The sequence below is a fragment of the Nothoprocta perdicaria genome, unplaced genomic scaffold, assembly GCF_003342845.1.
Source record: "Nothoprocta perdicaria isolate Ctin4 unplaced genomic scaffold, notPer1 scaffold_88, whole genome shotgun sequence".
Taxonomy (NCBI): domain Eukaryota; kingdom Metazoa; phylum Chordata; class Aves; order Tinamiformes; family Tinamidae; genus Nothoprocta; species Nothoprocta perdicaria.
The window spans coordinates 2470570-2487969 of NW_020456176.1; the positions used below are offsets into that span (position 1 = coordinate 2470570).

The following is a 17400-nucleotide window of genomic DNA, read 5'->3' on the forward strand; positions in this document are numbered from 1 at the left end:
GCCGGCGGCCCCGGCTCGGCCCTCGCCCCCTCTGCTGCGTTGAAGCCCTGCGGGGCCTCCCCGCGGGGCAGCCGGAGCCCGCGGGTCGGGGCGCGTGGGCTGGCGATGCCAACGCGAGCGGCCGCGTTGGGTGTTCCCGGCGTTGCAGGCCTGTTGGTCGCGGCCCGGGCTCCGCAGCGGAGCTCCAAGAGGCTCCCGCGACCCCCGGCCGCGTCCTGGAGACGGCAGCGTTTGCCAGGGGCCACATCTAACCTCCGTGTCTCTCCTAGCCTGCGTATCAGAACTTGAGGCAGCGGGTTGACAACTTTGTCTCCAACCACTTGGCCACTCATACCTGGAGTCCGCATCTCAACAAGAACCAGCTGAGAAATAACATTAGGCAGCAGGTTCTCAAGTAAGTGAAATGTTTGGAGGTTCTCCGTTTGAACGCGCTCACGCACTCTTCTTGATGACCGAAACCCTGGGTTGTTTGTAAAGCCCTGGGTTGCTTTAAACCTGTTTCTAAAGAAGCATTTCTCTCTTAATGCTTAAAAGGTGCTACTATTTCAGATAGCAGCTTTTCACCAGCATTAGTCCAGCTATTATCTGACCTGAGTTGTTGCAGGGATGGAAAGCTTTTATCTGACTCAGGAGGCAACATCCTAACTAGAGAATTTGTTTTTACACTTACTCTTTTATTTCCTTTTAATAAGCAATAGTAACAAGAGTTAATGTAATCTTTACCGCAGTGTAGCGGACAACTGGATAAAGCCATAGATAAAAAGCTCTCTAGCATGATTTATTTGATTTTTTTTTTTATTGAAAGATTAAGCGAGTTTGTATAAAGTAGCGAAACTCTGAGCTGTTAAACAGTATTGGGAAGAAGTAATAGTAGTGATGACTGGTGTAGTATGCATCTGTGCCTCATGCTTCCTATAATTAATTCCCTTGGAACAAAACACATTAATAAGTTTGTGTTTCTTCTTAAGTTCTTCCATGGTGGTCACTTTTACAATTAATTAACTTTTTTTAGGCGTAGCCAACATTGACATAACAACAGGCTGTTCATTTTTTTTTTTAATTCTGTGTGTTTGAATCACTTTGTTTCTTTACCACAAGTTTTTTTTGGGGGGGAAAGAAATGTTTTACATTCATAAGACATTGTGAGAGCTATTGAAATGTGCTCAGGAAACATTAGTGCTTTGCTGCGAGATCTTGAACGTGTTTGCTTCACACCTAAATGAGCATATGTCATTAAGATGCTCTTGAAAAGACATTTCCTTATTAAGTATTAATGTAACTTTGTTCCAGGTCTGGAATGTTGGAATCTGGAATTGACAGAATTATTTCTCAGGTTGTGGACCCAAAGATCAACCACACATTCAGACCTCAGGTGGAGAAAGCTGTCCATGAATTTTTAGCTACCTTGAATCACAAAGAGGAGGCAGGCCCCAGTACAGCTCCAAGTGAGGAGAAAGCAGATGCTTCTATTACAGTACAAGGTATTCTACCATTACTCTAAGCAGTCTATTACCAGAATTTTGTTTTACTCGAGAGAGGAAGCATTCACTAAGTTTACTGCTAACACAAAATGCTTTTAGTATCAGTATTAATAAGCTGAGCTCCAGGCAGCCTCCCATAATGTTTATGTCTTGCTGTGTATGTAAACATTGAAGGCATGAAAGCTGTCACCATGCACCAAACTTTGTTTCTTCTGCCTGAGGTTACAAGAAATTGGCTTACCATAGAAAAACTGATCTCAGGATTTAGCCCTGTTAGTATTATAGAGTCGGATTACACAGAGCTATAAGATTTTTTTAAATAATTCCTAGATCAAAAGAAGCCATCAACAAGGCATTAACTGTCCTATTGCAGTTACTGTGTGCAGTAAAATTTGAAAGACTTCTCTCACGAGCTTAAGTTTATTCTAAATCAGCCGATTTCTAACTTATTTATGAATAATGTAGCCACTTGCTTTATGATTTTTGTCTATGTTGCTAAACAGGATATATGTTTCTAAACACTCCTGCAGGTAACTGTCTGCTCTTTCCTTCCAAGGAGGCTCCAGAGCAGTCTGTCTAGCTGTAACCAGACCCTTTATTTAAATGCTAAGTCTTTTCCTGTAAGGCCCACTTCCTTTGAAGTAAGTGGGTTAACAAGCCAGCTACAATTGTTAGTGCTTGTCCAGTTAACTATTTCTCATCCATCTTCAAAGTTCCTTCTAAGAGAATGGGAAAGTAATACAGGATTTCTGGTAGTTCCATTGTCTTTATGAAATCTGAAAATAAAATGTTCTGAGTCCACTTTCTAGAACATCTTTTACAGACAGCCTCTACTAATGATTCTCAGGTAACCAGAGCTGAATCATTTTAGAAGTGCAGCTTCTTTTTTTTCCCTTTTGTAGTCCAGAGTCTCTGTATAGTGAGATTCAAACCTCTAGGTTAGCTTATTTTATACAGAGAGTAGTGTTTTTGTTTCACTAGATGCATGTGCTCTCTGAAATGCTGCTTCCTTTCAAATGTAACCTCTATAGAACTAAATATTTCCTTCGAGGAAAGTTATAACTTTGAGCCAAAACTATCTTCTCTTATTCTTTAAGGTGTCTCTACTACCGCTCCTAGTGGCAATGTAGCTAGTGATGCGATGTCCATTTTGGAAACAATAACTTCTCTTAACCAAGAAGCAAGTGCTGCCAGGGCTTCAACAGAGAGTTTAAATTCCAAGACTAATGACAAAGTTGCAAAAAGACTCTTGTCTCAGCACAGTGTTGATGGTAGCACTGAGAGAGACCGAAGTGCAGAGGACTTGCCAGACAGAGAGAGAGCAATTTGTGATCCTTCTGGAGAAGGAGCTGAAGCGTTTGAAAAGTGTGAAGATTTAAATGAGCTTCCCTGTCAAAGTGAAGAAATAAAAAATGCAGCAAAAGATTCTAATAGTGTAACTTCTACAAGTAAGGAAATTCAACAGGAAAATGAAGATCAAAAGAATAAATTGGTTGATAAATGTGACAGGAAGCCAGACAGTATTGAGAAAGGAGAAAGAAGAAAAGAAAAGAAAGAAAAACTTGAGAAGAAGTCTGACTATTCAAAGAAAAGTGATGATACTACAAAGCCAAAAGAGGAGAAGCAAGAGAGAGAGTCACTGAAACAGTTAGTTCCAGAAAAAAATAGCAATAAACATAAATCAGCTGAAAGCACAAAAGAAGGTATGATGCGGGAGAATATTTTTGCTTAAGATTTAGCTTTTATTTTTTGAACAGTGTATTTGGGAGGTGCACTGGAAGTATATTTGGAACAAGTAGCTGCGCTGATCTTGCTAAATTTCTCTAGCTGTAAAACGGGTTGTAGTTTGTCATACTTAACTGAGGAACTAGCATCGGGTATCTGATCTTCCTTGATCGTTCAAGTACGTATTGATTGAGAAAGCTCACCAGAGTGAGGCAGGTGACCAAGGAGGCTAGTTTATATACACTGAGTTGTACCTCAGTGGGATTTTTGTTTTGAGTAAAGAGTCAGTCTTAAAGTATTTCTGTACAAAGTTATAACTTTTTTCCCCTTCCTTCTCATCCTTAAGACAACAGTATGTTTTCAGTGGCAAAATAACTGTTTTGGTAAGAAAAGTGTTGCAACTATAGTATACTGCATTATAACTTCTTTCTTTTATTATTTTTTTTTTCCTTTGCAAGACCATACTTTGATAGATTCAGATATGGATGTACTCAGTGACATCACTGTCAGCTCTGTCCATACCAGTGACCTTTCTTCCTTTGAAGAGGAGAGTGATGAGGAAGATGCAGTTTCTGAGAGTACTGAAGAAGGAGAGATCACATCAGATGGTAAAATAAACAGATTGCTAAATCTGATAGTAAAATAACACTAAAGAATGGCAACAGGTTTTGGCTTTTGAGTTTTTTGCCCTCTGTTCTCCTTTAATTTGGTTAACATCAGCTGCTTTGTCTGGTGCCTTACGATAGTATGTAAAGATCATTTGGCGGATCAGGCTGTTATTAGAGATTTTTGATTTCAGGGACTTCCAAATTCTATGTGGCCACAGTGGGGAAAAGAACATGAATGAATTTTGAAGCACCGAACCTGTTTGCCAGGCACTTGTCTCCTTGTGTTTTCTTGGTCTGGAGCAAACTTTGAACTCTATAGCTTTTATAAATGCTTGACTTTTGTAATTAGGACAACTTCCATCTCATAAGATAGACTGTGTTAGAGGCTGTATGAATTGTCTCTAGTATGCTGTGAGCTTATCTTTTCATCTGTAAGAATATTATTTGAAAGCATTGAATTGCTTGCATATTCAAGGACTTTTCAATATTCAATATCTGGCTTTGACAGACAACGTTTTGACTTTGACCTGTAAATATTACAGTTTGCATTCAGGTATAACAACAAAACATGTACCTTTTAGGGATGCAGATTTATTGTATGGCATGGACCATAAATATTTTGCTTCTTTCATAATACTGATAAAATGAAATGTTTACTTGAATAGTACTTATGAGTATGAACCAAAATATTCTGTTTCTATATTTCAGTAAACTTATTTAATTTTTAAGTTACGATCTTTTGATATGTATAGCAGAAGTGTTATTTTGACTTCTTGTGGAGTATTAGCTTGATAACTGGCCTGATACGTATAAATCATGTTGACTTTATATATTTTAAGAGAGTAAGCACCCCGGTTCTACCCAAGTTTGTTCTGCTTTTTTTAATGTGCAACTTTTTGCTCAATAATGTGCACAAATGGATAAATAATCCCTTTTAGACTTTGATAATCAGTGATATTTTGGTGCATTATTGGTATAAAGTTAGCATTTGGCATGTTAAAAATTCTGCCATAATTTATCAACATCTCTCTACACTTTACTACTATTTTTTTTTCTCTTCAGATGAAGAGGAGAAAATAAGTCAGAGCAAGACAAAGCCTCAGGCCAGCGAGCTGGGTGATGGGAGAGCGAAGCCCGTCCGACACGCGTATGTTCGCAAGCCGTTCTTGTACTCCAAGTACTTCAGTGACTCCGACGATGAGCGAACTGTAGAGCAACGGCGTCAGTCCATTGTACGTCTGGGTATTGTGACAGTCCTAGAATTTTAACAGCTGAAACCACCACCACCAATTAAAAAAATGGATTTTTTGTACTGAAAAAATTAAGTGGGATGATTTGCAGGATTTTGAGGGTGTTTTTCGTTTTTGTGTTACAGCTGCCCCTTCTTTCCACTTTGACCAGTATTATATGATTTGAAGCACTGTGCTCCAAAGTACTCTGCTGGGTGTAGTTTGAACACTTTTAATTATCAAAGCCATGATGCACTCCGCTCCCTTCCGCCAGTCTTTTTCTCTCTTTAAAATAAACACTCGTGTTCACAGAGGATTTGCTAAGTATGTGAAGTGTCTTTGCAGAGTCACAGTAGTGGATGAATTCATTGTCAGTTGAGTCATTGATGTGGAGATTGAGAATTACTGTGTTCAGGAGACTTGGTGACTACATTTACTAGCAGTTTGCATGGAAAAAGTAGCTCTCTATCTATTCCTTTTTTTTTTTTTTTTTTTTTTTTTTTTTTTTTTTTTTTGGTGTGGTTCTTGTAGAGCAGGCTTGAACTGGCTGCAGGCTGCTTCCTTACACTGTCCTTACAAATGCATTTCTTCTGCCCAACTGCCCAAGAACCCAGTGGTCTGTACCACATCTGCTGAGAGTGAGAATGGTTAGAGGTTTAAGCACATTCACTGTGCTGCATACAAGAAGGATCAACAGTTCTTTTAGATGTTTCTCCTTTGACTAAATACGTGCTATTCGGATAGCCTAGTTTTCCCCGCTTTATTTGCCTCAGTAACAGCGGATACAACAGGGTCTGTGTTTTACTTAACACAATTTAGTATGATGAAATTTGAAGATGGAGAAAAAAAGCAATTGTAAAAATAATTGGAAAGGTAAGTATGTCTAGAAGAAAAACGTTGTGAGCAAGTGAGACTTGAAAACTACTGTGCAGTCAGATTGTGAGCCCCATATCTTGGATATATACTTCAGGAAAGCCTCATAGCCTTCCTTTCTCTGCAATGTCAAGCAGCAGTGAATCTTTATGGGGCATAGCATAATTTCACTTCACAGAAATGTTAGAGGATTCATTTAACTCTCTAATAACTATTTATTACTTTTTGCCTCCAGATAAAACATCATGATTTCTGCAGGATTTAAAAGTATACCTATAGAGTCAAAGAATACTTCTTGTTTGGCCAATAGTGAAAATAGGCTTTTCCTTGTTTTGTATCTTCAGGCCAAAGAAAAAGAAGAGAGACTACTAAGAAGACAAATTAACAGGGAGAGACTTGAAGAAAAGCGTAAACAGAAAGCTGCAGAAAAAACGAAGTCGCTGAAAACTGGAAGTCAAAATGCTAAAGGTATTGGATATATAGTATAGAGCTTTGGGGTTTTGCTTTTGCTCTTTTAAGAGAGAAAAATAACTTCCAAGATTAAATATTGGTACCCTGAAGTTTTGTTAGAACGCAGCAGAAAAATGGACTAAGCAAACTGTTTACTTATGAAAATATTTTTACTCTTTCCTATATCCTATGATACTATTGCTGAAATTAGTACTCTGCATCCCACTAACAATTTGCATTTGGAAATAATATAAACAGTAATATAAAAATATGTTTCTATAGTTCATTGTTTTATCCTATATTTTAGGGAAAAGTGGCTTGAACTTAGAAGAACCTCCAGCAAGAAGCCTTGAATCAAAAGCTACTGGTACCAGCATTAAGGATGTACTTAAAGAACAAAAATTTTTAGAAAAAAAAGTAGCCCTAAGCAGGAAAAGAAAAAGAGATTCAAGGTATTTGTGTGCTTGGTTGTAAGACATAAAGTTTTTTGATACTTATTTTTCATCTTGAAAAGATTCTGCTCAGCTTTGTAAGGTGTCTTATTTGTTTAACAGCTTCCTCTTAAATATTTGAGCAATTTTGCTGCCAATAAGCATGAAATTGAAGCATGAGTAGTGGCTGCTTGTTGTAGCTCAGAGGGCTGCAGTAGGAGCCTTTGTGTGGATTTTCACACAGTGTGGTAATAAATGCACAAGAATAGGCAGCTGTTAGATGTTTGTGTGTCTAATATGAAAATTTCAGGGAATGTGTTTCCATTAACTATTATTTTCTGATCTGAATGCATTTCTAGTAGATGTCTAATATGCTGTATAGTGAATCCTTTCAGTTGTTCTCCTGACAAAAAAAAAGATTTCTATCTCCCTTTATGAAGGCATTCTTTTTGCTAGCCTTTGTTGCTTGTTTGTTGGGTTGCCTTTTCAATTGCTTGCTTTAACTGTTTCAGGCATGTTGAAGATAGCGGGAAAAAGAAATATGAGCCATCTGAAGATGATTCTAAAGATATACAAAAGACAAATGAGGTAGGTATCTTAAACTTATTCCAACAAACTTCTTAATGCAAATAAATTTCATGTTTATGTAATTGTAAAACTTTCATATGCATACACCAAGTTGAATACTGCTGCATTCACTTTTATAATTCTTTTTCTGCTAGTTCTGTCATTCCAGTTAGTGAATCTACTGAATTCTTAGTGCGAGTTTAAATCTATGTAACGGTTATGTCTGGTGTTGATATATGCATGATACTTAATTTCAACTCCTGTTTTGCAAAGCCTTTTGGGTCCAAAAAAGAAACAAAGCATGTCTTATACCCAGAGATATGAAGTGTCTGATCTGTTTAGCTTTGCAAACAAAAGCTTAAATTAAAAACAGACTGTATCCCAAACAGTACAGGAAACTGATTTTTTTTGAGACTTTTTGCCTCAAATGTTGCCACCAAAAAAGTGGTAGCTAAAAAATCAAATTGAGTCAAGAATTATCTTTAAGAAATCCAAATTTGTCATTGACCAGCTAGCATTATGGCTCTTTAAATTTTGTGAGATATTTGTAGTCACAATGATCCATTTAAAAAAGATCATTAAAAGAATTAGTGTTATTCTAGTTCAAAATGCTTGTGCGTAATTTTTTTTTTTTTGTTTTATTTTATCACAAATTTGTAGTTTTTCCCACAATGGCAGATATTTGAAGTAAAAATCCCAAATTTCATTTTCTTACTGGTCATATGATCAGTTTTTATTGCAGTAAGTGGATTCCCTGATATACTGTACTTATTGAGAACAATTCTGTTCAGTTAGAGCATGAAGGAACTATGTAGCTCTTGCTTATCTGCATGATTTTCTTTTGTAGGCTTGTGAAAAGAATTCTTTAAAAGAACTGAAGCATAATCATGGAAAAAGTGAAATATCTAAACCTCTTAAAAGGCTTTCAGAGTCGGTGCATTCAACTGAAGAAAACAAGAATGATTCTAAAGTGGAGAAAGAACATAAAAGAAAAATGTCCGTCACTCTTCAGGTTGAAGGAACCCAGCATGATAGTGAAATAAGGGATTCAAAAAAACAACTGGAAAAAGTAGATGTTAATACTGAAGATTTACAGAAGCAAAAATCTACATTTAAGAATGAAAAACATCCCAAAAAGGATAATGATACAGAAATTCAACATGTAAAAAATGCTGCCAAAAAAGAAGCCAAGTCTTACAGAGATAAAAATGAAAAGGAGAGAACTGCTTCAGAAGATAAACCTTCTCTAAAGCACAAATATAAAGGGGACAGTGTTCATAAATCAAACGAGGATGTTGAACCCCATTCCTCTGAGAGAGGCTTGAAAGGAGAGGATGGTGCTCAGAAGCATAATCAGCAAATAAAGGTTTCTTCAGATGACAAATCTGAAAGAAAAAACAAGCATAGAAGTGAACGGAAAATATCAGTATCTGAAAAAGATGGGAAAAATATTTCTGAATCTACTCCAAAAGCTGAAGAGTTACTGCGTAAAGAAAATAAAAAAGACAAGCATCTCACAACAGAAAAACCAAGAGCAGAATACAAGTCCAAAAGGTCACTCAGTGATTCCAGGCCACAAAAGGATTCCACAAGTGCCTCAAAACAACCTGCTTCTGTGTCACACAGAAGGAGTGAAAGTTACTCAGAGGATAAACATGAATTAGAATCGCCTAACTCTGATTGTAATTTGAAACAAGAAGATAATGTTCACAAAGATAGACGAAGATCCAAGAGTCTCGTAGAAGACAAGTTTTTGTTGAAGTCTAAGTCAAAGAGTCATAGTAGGCAATCCAGGGCAAGTGAAACAGATGTACAGGAAAACTCAACAAAGCAAGACACAGTTCAGAAAATGGACAAAGATAAGAGCCTCGAAGAGAATGACTCAGAAAAACAACATAAAGCAAAAACTGAAGATAAGCAATCTGAGGAAAGCGGTGGTGTGTTTGAGTTCGAGAGTGGTGTGCAGTCAACTCAGGGATCACAAAAAGACTTTAGTCACAGAGTTAAGTTACATTCAGGAGAAAGAGGATCTGTAAAAGAGAAATGCAGGAGTGATAAAGATTCAAGCAACTCCAAACTAGAAAGAAAGTTATCTGAGAGTCACAAAAGCAGAAGTTTGAAGCATAGTAACAAGGAAATAAAGAAAAAGGAAGATAATAGCAAATTAGAGGATAAAAATATTAAAAAAACAGATAGTAGTCATGAAAAAATGTTGGGCACTGTAATGGCAATGGATAAGAAATCCAGTAAAAAAATATCATGTGAAAATAGAAAAGTCAGTGTATCAAACCAAGATATGCAAGCAGAAGAAAAGCAGTCAGTTGGCACAATTATCACCAGCCATACTCCAGCCATTCAAAAGTCAAGTACAAATAGTGATGCCTCCTCTTCTGCCCGTGAGGGAGAACTGATGGAACTTGATTTGGAACAAGCAAAAGTACAGGAAGTACCTAAAACTGAAGGAAAAAGGGCTCAGAATTCACTCCAAGCTACAGCTGCTGAAAATACTAAAGAAAAAGTCTCTGTTTCAAGTAAGAAATTAAAATACAGCTTGTCAGATCCTGATGCTTGTAAATCTCAGCTTCTGGCTGCAGTTGAAAAAACTGTTAAACAAGAAAATATCCCTAATAAAGACATCAGTGCCTTAGACACTTCATCCAAACAGACTTCCATGGATCAAGGGCCCAATAAGCAAGGGGCTTACCAAATGAGCATTGTGTATGAAACAAGTGGTAGAATCTTACTCAATGCTCCCAGCAAGGATCAAGCTTCAGAAGACAGCAAGAAACCAAAGAATTCAAAAACTGTGATAAACCCTAATGTAGATAATGATCCTTTAGCTATTAACTCTTCCAGACAAGATGCTACTGATGTGAAGTCCGTGGTTGTGGATAGCTCAGATTTTGCAGATTCCTTGGGTGGTACATTGAAAGAAGAATGCCATAATTCAGATAAGACTTCTCTAAATAAAGATGCTTTCATTTTAAAGAATGGTGCAGCACAGGCCGTGTACACAGAACAAGACAGTGCCTCAGTAAGTTCTTTTATGAAAGACAATGGCAACAGTGCTGTGATGGACAGCATACAAAAGGATGGTGAGGTTCCCCTACCCAATAAACAAGCAATGAAAAACAAAGCTGACCTATGTATTCAAGATTATGGCAATGCAACTAAGTTGGAGAGCTCTCAAAGGAGTGAATCTAAAATAAAAGATGAAAGCTTGATGACTGACATACCTGAAGTGTGTGAAGATGCAACAGCAAGAGAACTTGCCCTAGCAAACCTAGAAAGACAGGAAAGAGAATGCTTGAATACAGGCCCTTCTACAAAGGGAGAAGGAGGCAGGGTGATAGATAATATGAAAAGCAATGAGGTGCATGATATTGATGAGACAATACAGTCTTCCTCTGTGTTAGTAAGAGTTCCAGAAGAAATGGACAAAGACTCTGTTATAGCTGGTAGAGAAGAAGGGAGTGGCGTGACTGACATGGAAGATAAAAATGAAAATAGTGCTGTAGGTAGCAGTGCAGGAAGTGGTAAACTCAGTTTGTTGCACAGCAGCCTTCAAACAACTGTGCCCACTGTGATAGGAACTAGCACAGAAACGATTGAGAGCACAGGAATAGCCACTAGCACAGGAGAAGGAAGATCAGAAGGTGCACTGCATTGTGAAAAGGAAAGTGATGCTACCACCACTTGCTCAGAAGAGAGCGAGGTGACATTAATTTGCACAAGCATAGAAGCTGATGAAGGCTTCACAACCGACATCTGGGTAAAAGGTAGCGAGGGAGGTGACTTCATCTCAGGAGCAGATGGTGAGTGTACTGTTGCAGCAGCTGAAGAAGGCAGGAGTGGTGTTGTCACCGCAGGATTAGCAGAAAGTGAAGGCTTCCTAACTAGCACAAAAGAAGAACATGATGAGTATAGCATAGTTGATGCAGAAGAAAGTAGTAAGGATTCAGTCTATGCAAGCGGGGTAGAGATTGAAGACAGCGTGAATAGCGCTGGAGTGGAAGAAAAAGATGATGCTGTAACTAGTGCAGGCTCTGAAGAAGAGCGAAAAACTTCAACTTCTGGAGATGCTGGCAAACTTGAAAGTTCTGTATCCTGCTTAGGCGAAGTAGAGAGCGATGGTGCTGTAACCAGTGCGGGAACAGAAACAGGTGAAGGATCCACAAGCAGTGACAATGCAGGTGAATTTAGTAGCAGTGTGGTAAGAGGTGGCCAAGTCAAAGAACATGAAGGTACTGTGACTTGCACAGGGGCAGAAGAGAGAAGTCATAACTTTGTAATCTGTTCGGTGACTGGTACAGATGCCCAAGGAGAAAGCACTGTAACAGGTGCGTGTATTGAAATGGACACAAACAACAGTGCCACAACTGGGTCTAGCGGTGACAAATGTGAGGATCCTGTAAATGGTGAAAGTGCGGTGACAAGCACAGGCATAACTCCAGAAGATGATGCGGAAGTTTCAGTAGTCTGCACAGGGCTAGAAGACAGTAGTGAAGGGTTTGTAGTTTGTTTGGATGCTGAAAAATGTGAAAGCCTGATGGACAGTACAAGGGCAACGGAGGAAGCCAACGTCACTATGGTCAGTGTAGGCCCTTGTGATGATGAGGACTTTGTGACTAGTACAGGCTCAAAAGAGGAGGATGAAGAAGGTGAGGATATTGTCACCAGTACTGGAAGAGGAAATGAAGAAATTGAGCACGCTTCTACTTGTACAGGAATGGAACATGAGAATGCAGTCCTTTGTATAGGTGCAGAAGAAGGTGAAAGTTCCATTATCTGTATAGTTGCTGAACAAATGGAAGCCGAATCAGGAGTGGCTGGCACAAATATAAATAAGCTTAGTGTTGACAGCTTGACAGATGTGGAGGAAGAAGGTAACCGTGGCACAAACTGCCAAAATGCTAAAGGGATTGTTGAAAGCAGTGTAACCAGTGCGAGTACTGCAGAGGGTGCCCTGACAGCACATACAGGAGAACACGAACATGTCCTGATTCCAGCAGATGCTGAGGAATGTGAGGGTCCTATGACTGGTGCTGCGACAGTGCAGGATAAGGGTCAGTCTGGTACTGTAGAAGAGCTTGAGAATGCCACAGTGTCCTTCGGCAACAGAGAACTTGATGGCTCTATAAGTAGTGCAGCTCCAAAGGAAGATGAGAATTCTCTTCCTGCTGACAAGGAAGAAGAAAATAAAGGTGGTGATATCTCTACTAGCACAGTGGAAGAAAGTGATGCTGCCTTACATTCAGCTGTGGATGCTGAGGAAGGTCCTCTGGCCATAGCAAGGGCAAATGAAAGTGGGGAAAGCTCTATGGTCTTAATAGACTCTGAAGACACGGAGGTGCCCATGCCTAGTACAGCTACAGAATTTAAAGAGAGTATTCATGCCTCTAGCAGTAAACAAGAAAAAGATGAGTGCACTATGATTTCCACAAGTATTGTGGAGGAAATTGAGACTCCTATGTCAAGTGCTGCTGTTGAATATGATGGCCAGCTCCTCTCTGTGAGATCAGAAGAAATAAGTGAGAATAGTATGGTTTCTGTAGATATGGAAGTATATGAAGTTCCAATGCCCAGTGCAGGAGGAGATGATGAAAGTCACCCAACTGCTAGTGGCAAAGAAGAAAAAGATGAGTGTGCCATGATTTCCACGAGTGTTGTAGAACAAGTAATCCTAATGTCTGGCGAAGTTACAGACGAGGCAGGTCAATGTGTCTCAGACACAGAGTCAAAAAGTGAAACTGTGGTGATCTCTACAAGTACTGCAGAATGTTTTGAAGCTCCAATGTCTAGTGGAGATGTGCAAGATGAAAACAAACTCACTGCCTCGGAAGCAGAAGGAAGATATGAAGCTGCTATGATCACTACAAGTATGGCAGAAGAATGTGAGATAGTCCTGATTAGTGCAGCACCACAAGCTGAAAGTGAGCTCATTGTGGCAGGAGGAGATGACGAAGCCCTTCTCTCTCCAAATGCAGCAGAGGAACATAAGGTTGTGGAGACCAGTGAAACTGCAGATGAACAGTTTGAACTAGCAGCTTTCAACGCAAATGCAAAAAGCCAAAGTTCTGTGATTTTTGTGGGAGAGTGTGGAGCTCCTGTGCTTAGAGTTGCTACCAACAGTGAAGATCAACATACTGCTTCAAGTGCAGGAGAAAAAGAGGAAGGGGCCGTGATCACAGTAAGCACGATGGAAGAATGTGATAGTCTCTTTACCTTTGCAGTCATAGAAGAAGGTCAGCTTGCTGCTGAGAGTACAGAAGTAAAAGAAAAAAGTGAGGATATGTTTAATCCTGCTAACCAGATTGAATGCGTCCTCTCAACTGCAAGTCTAGAAAAAAGTAATAATTCTTTGCTTGTCGTTAGTAGAGAGAACGAGACTTCTGAGAGTATTGTGAGAGGAGAGTCATTAGCCGCTCAAACCACAGTAGACAGTGAAATCTCAGAAACAAATGAAAATTCGATGAACCTTCTGAGTGTAGATGAAGCTCTTTCTGTGGAGGTTAGTACAGAGACTGCTGCGAGTCCAAGCCCTTCCACCGAGGCAAATAAGGATGATGAGGAAGCTGAAGGTGATGTATCCCATGAGGATGTTGCATCAGAGCTCTCCTGTGTTGTTTCAGATGCAGCAATGGAGAACGAAGCTGTGAGGAATAAAGACTATCAATTTAATTCAGACTTGCTTTTAGAAAGTGACTTTTCTGAAACAAGGACTCCACAGCCTAAGACAGAGGCTCTTTCCTTAGCTTCTGCAAGTGCAGTTACTGTAAATGCCAACCACAGTGAAGTGACTGTAGAAGCAGAATTAAGGGAAAAAAGTGATGCCCCTGTTTTGCATGGAGAAGAGCTATATGAAAATGGTGGCAAGATGAACTTGGTGAAAATAGATGATGTTGGGATTGAAGTTACTTTCCAAAAAAGTAAAACAGTCCTTAATTCAGGTGAGGCTTACTTTTTCTTTTCTTCAGTTTATAGACTGATGCAAACAAATGCATTTTAGCACAAGTAGTTAGAAATAATTCAGACTGTTTAAACACATTTAAAAGGTTGATGGGTAAGTTTTAATAGTTTATTTAGAAATTGATGATAAATGCTTATTTTAGCATTTGATTCTTTGAGTATAGGAGTGATATATGGATGCATTTTACTTACACATCTCTTCAGCATTTTAAAATGGTAACTTTTAAGTGGTTTTGAAGATTGAGTGGCCACCCTTAAATCATAACTACAAATTTTCTCTGAATAGGTTACTGGCTCGGGCTGAATTTCTCTCTTGTGAATGAATGAATACTTAAAGTGATGTTTTAGACCTAAAACTTAAGTTATAGCAAGTGGTGTTTTAGGCCTAAAACTTAAGTTATAGCAGTATACAGCACTAATCACTTTTTATTTCCATATCAAGTTTTCAAGAAGCTAGTGTGAAATGAGCTTCCATAGTTTATAGTCTCTAAAATGCTGCGTAATGAACAACCTACTATTTTCAGCCTTTCTTTTCTTTGAGCTTCCAGAGTTATCAAATAATAAATTCTTTAGATGCTATAATGAATTCAAAATTATTGTCTCATTAGAGATTCTGGAGAAAATAACCTGTAAAAGAGATAACAGAGAAATCTGTTTATCTTCATTTAAACCGAGGGAAAATGAATTGTGCTGATCAAGTACTTCCTTGAAAACTTTCTCCTCCTTGTGTCTTTGTCATCACCGTTATTTAAAAAAATACGCTAAAACATTATAATTTGATTTTAGATACAGCTTTACAAAGATATTGAATTATTTTTTTTTGATACCTCTGATGAGAAAGCTCACTCTGCAGATTCGGGGATTTTAGAAGTACGTCAGAAAAGCTGCTAAGCTTGCAAGCTTGTAAAAGGTTACTCAGGTTTTTTTTTACAACACAGACGAGCACGAACCGTGAAAATGTAAACTACCGTGTTCAGATATGATGTTGTCTTCTTGATGCAACTTCTGTGAATCCAGTGGTAATAGCACATTAGGTATTTTTATGGACTGCAACCTCAGCTTCTGAAATAGGTGTCTGGAAAGGCTGTGCAAGTTAGGAGAATGCCATCTGCATGCTCTGTCTTTCAAACAATTTTAAGCACACTGCTGGTCCCTTATGAGATAAAGCATGTGGAGTTCAAGGTTTTATAGAACAACTGTCTTTTGTCAGTAACAAGAGCTACCGAGCTTTCAATCTTCACAAAAAACAAGTAATTTGAATGGTTATGTATTTAGAATTACTTGTGTTTCTGCAGAAGGCAAGTTGTTTTCTGAACTGGTATACTGTAGAGGAAAACGCTGTCATATCCATTGCCTAGAGCATGGGATTAAATTCACATGCCGTGTTTGTGAGATAGTACTAAGGAATAGTATCCTACTGTAGCATGAGATAAATATAACATAATTTTAATATATTTTTTATTTAATTAGGAAATAATGCAGCATTACCAAACTTGGCAGAAGAATTAGAACTTGAAACCAACTTGAGAACTGAAGAGGTATTTGTGTTACTTCATAAATTTTGATTTTAGTTTTTCTTGTGTAATTATACATCTTTTTTGGATTTCTTTCCGTACCTGTCGCTTTCTGTGCAGCTAGAACTGCATTGAACTTAGAGACTTTCAAAGGGTCATTTCCTCATATTATTTAACTATATTTTTTTTCTAAGTGACCGTCACTTAAATTGTGTGAGTTGTCCTTCTTATAGTGGTAGACCCAATTACCCCCTTCAGCCACATCCTTTCCTTAACCATCCGAATTTGATCTTTTTAGAATTGGCTATACTGTGAATGTGTTGCTTGTGATGGTACTTGTGAAAGAGTCATGCTTGCTTCTCAGAGTTGATAGTCATGAGTTTGGTCTTTTGAAATAGTGAGCATACACTGCTGTTCATTCTGTTGTGCCACTTTTATGCTAGTCTTTAGATTGAGCCATTCTCTGTGCACTTGAAGAAGATTTGCTGTAGTTTTCCACTCCAGTAACTACAGTTGCACTGTAGTAACAGAAAGCTGGGGCATCCTGAATGATGCAGGGCCCCGAACACTGATAGCCAGTGGACGTTGAGCCTGCCCATTTGTGCATGGGCTGTGATCCATGTAAGCCAGGAGATCCAGAAGGGTTAATTCAGATGCAGGAGGTGGTCTGCATGTGTGTATCCTGCCAAGCCAGCATTATGATCACTCTGATGGGGAATATGGGTCAGATAACTTTCAAATATCTTTGAAAGAGTTGTCTTTGGACCTGGACAGATTTATTGGTCCCTGGGCATCTGGGCAGACCAGTTTAACATTTCCATATCATGGTTTTGGTGACAGGGATTCCAGTAAGGCAGAAAAAGGAGTCAGCTTCAGTTTGGTGGGATTTATTAGTGTGAATGCACATGGGGTCAAGATATGGACCTAGTTGTGTTCAGGAGTTTCCAACATCCAAATCTGCCTTTTGTGTTGCATGAGGCTAAGTGTCCTCTCCATGCATCCTGAATAGTTTAAACCCTGCAGATGCATATTTTTCTGAAAATGAGAACATTTTAAAAAAGTCTCATAATCAAAACTTCTCTTAGAGTAGGAGTAGCACTTATGTTTCTGAGATTCCCTTCAGATCTCCTTACTAAACTTACTCATTTTTACTATATCCATTTTAACTCTAAGGTCAAGCTCATAGCAGAGCATTATTTGTCAGTGATGTGACTAAGCTCTACCAGAGTTCTTTATTCCTATTTCTGTCTGATTAGAAAATCTTGAAGATTTTTACTGTAAAAGCCTTGTAATAACACTTTTAATTACATGAGGAAGCGGCACGAGACATAATTCCAAATCGGATGTCGGCAGTATTTTTGTCTACTTTCGTTTTTGTTTAGTCACAACAGCCTGGAAGTCCAAGAAGTGAAGAAGTATGTGTGGATCTTCACGCTGAAGAGTTTCAAAAAGGTAAATAGCAGTTTACATTTTCATATCGCTTTGACTATTGCTCATAAATTTCTTCGTAGGTTTGATATATACAGTGTCTAGAGGAAATGATAAAAAGTCAG

General features: G+C 38.6%; 1 protein-coding gene across 2 annotated transcripts in view; it reads left to right on the forward strand.

Annotated features, from left to right (window-relative positions):
- The first annotated feature begins 262 nt into the window (after positions 1-262).
- Positions 263-17400, forward strand: part of BOD1L1 (biorientation of chromosomes in cell division 1 like 1) — a 35062-nt gene continuing 17924 nt past the window's right edge. For both annotated transcript variants that reach the window (XM_026052360.1, XM_026052361.1), the window contains exons 1-11: positions 263-394; positions 1291-1481; positions 2579-3184; positions 3665-3814; positions 4877-5046; positions 6261-6384; positions 6674-6818; positions 7310-7385; positions 8212-14314; positions 15804-15871; positions 17230-17299. In XM_026052360.1, coding sequence (XP_025908145.1) covers positions 1298-1481; positions 2579-3184; positions 3665-3814; positions 4877-5046; positions 6261-6384; positions 6674-6818; positions 7310-7385; positions 8212-14314; positions 15804-15871; positions 17230-17299 — 7696 coding nt within the window. In that variant the 5' untranslated portion in view covers positions 263-394; positions 1291-1297. The remainder of the gene's footprint in view (positions 395-1290; positions 1482-2578; positions 3185-3664; positions 3815-4876; positions 5047-6260; positions 6385-6673; positions 6819-7309; positions 7386-8211; positions 14315-15803; positions 15872-17229; positions 17300-17400) is intronic.